General features: G+C 50.5%; 1 protein-coding gene across 1 annotated transcript; it reads right to left on the bottom strand.

Moving 5' to 3' along the window:
• Window positions 1–1894: 1894 nt before the first annotated feature.
• On the bottom strand, window positions 1895–3879 carry LOC120043109 (polysialoglycoprotein-like; the record flags this gene model as incomplete). The annotated part of the gene is made up of 4 exons (XM_038987832.1): window positions 3819–3879; window positions 3578–3643; window positions 3331–3414; window positions 1895–3192 (listed from the first exon to the last, which is right to left on the bottom strand). Coding segments are annotated over exons 1-4 (1509 nt in total), but the record flags the coding sequence as incomplete, so codon positions are not given.
• Between the last annotated feature and the right edge of the window lie 223 nt (window positions 3880–4102).

Genomic DNA, 4102 nt, shown 5'->3' with positions numbered 1-4102 from the left:
TGACATGAATTAGTATATTTCATATTCTCAGAACCCAACAGTAGGTTTTAAGGTGTGGCTGCATGTTTGTCGTGGACGCATTGTCACTCTTGATGTTCTTTTTCCAGATTGCAAGTGAAACACCTTTAGATGTAAGTGCCAGTTGGTAACTTTCTCACACTTGCTTGTTTAAGGTATGGATGCAACACCCCAGTATGTCTGCAGGGGCTGGTCACTGAGATTTACCATGTTTCACATGCTACTAGACTAACCTTCCAAGTAAATATGTTACAAGTCTGAACTGGCTGTCCTTGTCTTTCCTCAACTAATTGAAACCTCAGGGACAGACATGCTAAACGACTTTGATGTCAGAGCTCCCATCAGCCCTCTACACCTCGCTGTGAGTAAAGCCTAGCTGCTCCTGTAGTGGTCTCCATATGACAAATGGCACCCTATTTAGTACACTACTTTTGACCAGATCCTTATAGGCCCTGATCAAAAGTAGTTAACTACGTAGGGAATAGGGTGCTATCTGGGATGCAGGCATGGTGTTGATTTTCCACAGGAAGTTGACTGTCCAGAGAGACTCACACCAAATTCCTATCTATTCCTGATTAGTGTGAAATACATGCATATTCTACACAGTGATGATTTCCTTATTTTGCCATTTGAGTTAATCAACCTCCAGGTTTGTTTCTCAATCCCACGCTTGGCAGGGACCTCAGATGTTGATGCTGTGCGGGAGCAAAAATTGGCTCCCGATTGAAAGACTCTGGTCTACTAGAGGTCTAGCACTGTATATCTAGTCAGGCGTACCACGGCCACCACCATGCTATGGAGGTCCTGGTTCAGTCTCTGCTGGATCTAGACGTGAGGGACAGGCTGAATTTAACCTGAAAGTTTGGATTAGAACTGGGATATGAAGACCAACCGCCAAAACGATGGGCTAATGATACGAGAGCTGGTTTTACATGTAAGCATTAACTAATAGGAAACCAAGTCAGTTACGAGAGAAGACTAGTAGACACCCAGCAGAGTCATTTAAATGCAAGTTGACAACCGTGATATTAGTTAGCACTGACACCATTAACCCCGATTCTAGCAACAGCCTCATATGTACAAATCCCAAACACTCAGTTCCACAACCATCAAGTTTAAATGAACTAGAACCCATTCCACATCATGTGATGCTACTAGCATAATTTGACCAAATGTAGCTTAAGTCAAATGGTAATTTAAGCACAGGGGTCAAAGTAGACATATTGCTGATGCCAAAGCATGGTTATAATGCAAAATAAATGTTGACATTACCCCAGTCAGGTCATAGACCTCAAGTCAAAGTAGGAACCGTCAAAACAATACTGAGGACACAAGTATTACAGTTAGTGTTTAATTGAGCCAAAACAAGAAAAAGCAGTTACACAACCTGGACTAGAGTACCCATGAAATCTTGCATGGACCCCGAGCACCATGTCCCACGTCAGATATCCATGTTTGTGGTCAACGGGGGCTGAGATGCAGAAGTCAACATTTGCTCAATGGCATGGTCAGACTGGCCGGTGGCAGCTTCAGAGGTAGCGTCGTCAGACGGGCCAGTGGCAGCTTCAGAGGTAGCGTCGTCAGACTGGCCGGTCGCAGCTTCAGAGGTAGCGTCGTCAGACTGGCCGGTCGCAGCTTCAGAGGTAGCGTCGTCAGACTGGCCGGTCGCAGCTTCAGAGGTAGCGTCGTCAGACTGGCCGGTCGCAGCTTCAGAGGTAGCGTCGTCAGACTGGCCGGTCGCAGCTTCAGAGGTAGCGTCGTCAGACGGGCCAGTGGCAGCTTCAGAGGTAGCGTCGTCAGACGGGCCAGTGGCAGCTTCAGAGGTAGCGTCGTCAGACGGGCCAGTGGCAGCTTCAGAGGTAGCGTCGTCAGACGGGCCAGTGGCAGCTTCAGAGGTAGCGTCGTCAGACGGGCCAGTGGCAGCTTCAGAGGTAGCGTCGTCAGACGGGCCAGTGGCAGCTTCAGAGGTAGCGTCGTCAGACGGGCCAGTGGCAGCTTCAGAGGTAGCGTCGTCAGACGGGCCAGTGGCAGCTTCAGAGGTAGCGTCGTCAGACGGGCCAGTGGCAGCTTCAGATGTAGCGTCGTCAGACGGGCCAGTGGCAGCTTCAGAGGTAGCGTCGTCAGACGGGCCAGTGGCAGCTTCAGAGGTAGCGTCGTCAGACGGGCCAGTGGCAGCTTCAGAGGTAGCGTCGTCAGACGGGCCAGTGGCAGCTTCAGAGGTAGCGTCGTCAGACGGGCCAGTGGCAGCTTCAGAGGTAGCGTCGTCAGACGGGCCAGTGGCAGCTTCAGAGGTAGCGTCGTCAGACGGGCCAGTGGCAGCTTCAGAGGTAGCGTCGTCAGACGGGCCAGTGGCAGCTTCAGAGGTAGCGTCGTCAGACGGGCCAGTGGCAGCTTCAGAGGTAGCGTCGTCAGACGGGCCAGTGGCAGCTTCAGAGGTAGCGTCGTCAGACGGGCCAGTGGCAGCTTCAGAGGTAGCGTCGTCAGACGGGCCAGTGGCAGCTTCAGAGGTAGCGTCGTCAGACGGGCCAGTGGCAGCTTCAGAGGTAGCGTCGTCAGACGGGCCAGTGGCAGCTTCAGAGGTAGCGTCGTCAGACGGGCCAGTGGCAGCTTCAGAGGTAGCGTCGTCAGACGGGCCAGTGGCAGCTTCAGCGGTAGCGTCGTCAGACGGGCCAGTGGCAGCTTCAGAGGTAGCGTCGTCAGACGGGCCAGTGGCAGCTTCAGAGGTAGCGTCGTCAGACGGGCCAGTGGCAGCTTCAGAGGTAGCGTCGTCAGACGGGCCAGTGGCAGCTTCAGAGGTAGCGTCGTCAGACGGGCCAGTGGCAGCTTCAGAGGTAGCGTCGTCAGACGGGCCAGTGGCAGCTTCAGAGGTAGCGTCGTCAGACGGGCCAGTGGCAGCTTCAGAGGTAGCGTCGTCAGACGGGCCAGTGGCAGCTTCAGAGGTAGCGTCGTCAGACGGGCCAGTGGCAGCTTCAGAGGTAGCGTCGTCAGACGGGCCAGTGGCAGCTTCAGAGGTAGCGTCGTCAGACGGGCCAGTGGCAGCTTCAGAGGTAGCGTCGTCAGACGGGCCAGTGGCAGCTTCAGAGGTAGCGTCGTCAGAGGACAGGGCATCATTTGCCGTAGAGCTACCGTGGTTTGGAGAAGCTTGGGATTCTACTTCATTAGTCTCGAAATACTCTAGAGAGAAAACAAAAAGGAACAGTTGGGTATTCTACAGCAACACAGCTGTTCTACACGGTCTAGGCCAAATTGCCATTCGAATGTTGAGCAACATGAACCCAACACAGATTTAAAAGTATATGTTTCAGGCCGTACCTTCTCTGTCTTGTTTAGCGTCAGACCCTATGGATCGGAGCAAGGCCAGGGCATGCACAATGGAGACGTCATTTGATGACAGCTCTGAAAAACGTAGGTTAAGGTACACAAGCAAAATGACCAAATCAAAGGGTTTGACAACATTATTTAGACAACTGAGTTACTCTATGGTGTTGAATGAGTGTCAAACACAGCAGCACCATAGACACAGTACAAAGCTAGAAGGGTTGTGGAAAGAAACACTTACCTCCAAGTCTCCTCTGCAGAGAGACTTGCTCTAGCTTCTGGGACTTTCCAACAGGGTAACAAGAAACTGAGGAGAAAGTGTTGACAGAAGTTGAGTTGACACAAAATAGCTACATATATTAATAATAGCAGACGACCAATGCGGAACAAACAGACAGTCAAATTTTAATCTCCAACTGATAAAGTTGAGATTATTTCCCAACCAAATCCCTTCAATCCAAATAAAACATTAGTGAACCAACCTTTCACAACCCCCACAGTCACCACAAAGAGCAGCAATTCTCTCACACCTCCCATGATCATGAAAATAGTCTGTGTTATCAACAGGTAATGTCTTCACATGGCCTGTATGAGGCTTATATAGGCCACTAATGACCTTTTACCTGACAAACATGACTTAACGATCAATTAACATGCTTGATTGAGGTGTTACATTCAGATAGAAATAGACCATGTAGAACGTATGTTGTGCAGGCAATCTTTTCTACTCCATATATTGCATTTATATCTGTAATGTTTAACCCTA

This window comes from Salvelinus namaycush, unplaced genomic scaffold (genome assembly GCF_016432855.1).
Source record: "Salvelinus namaycush isolate Seneca unplaced genomic scaffold, SaNama_1.0 Scaffold87, whole genome shotgun sequence".
In the NCBI taxonomy this organism is placed as follows: domain Eukaryota; kingdom Metazoa; phylum Chordata; class Actinopteri; order Salmoniformes; family Salmonidae; genus Salvelinus; species Salvelinus namaycush.
This window is presented reverse-complemented; position numbering and strand designations above follow the sequence as displayed.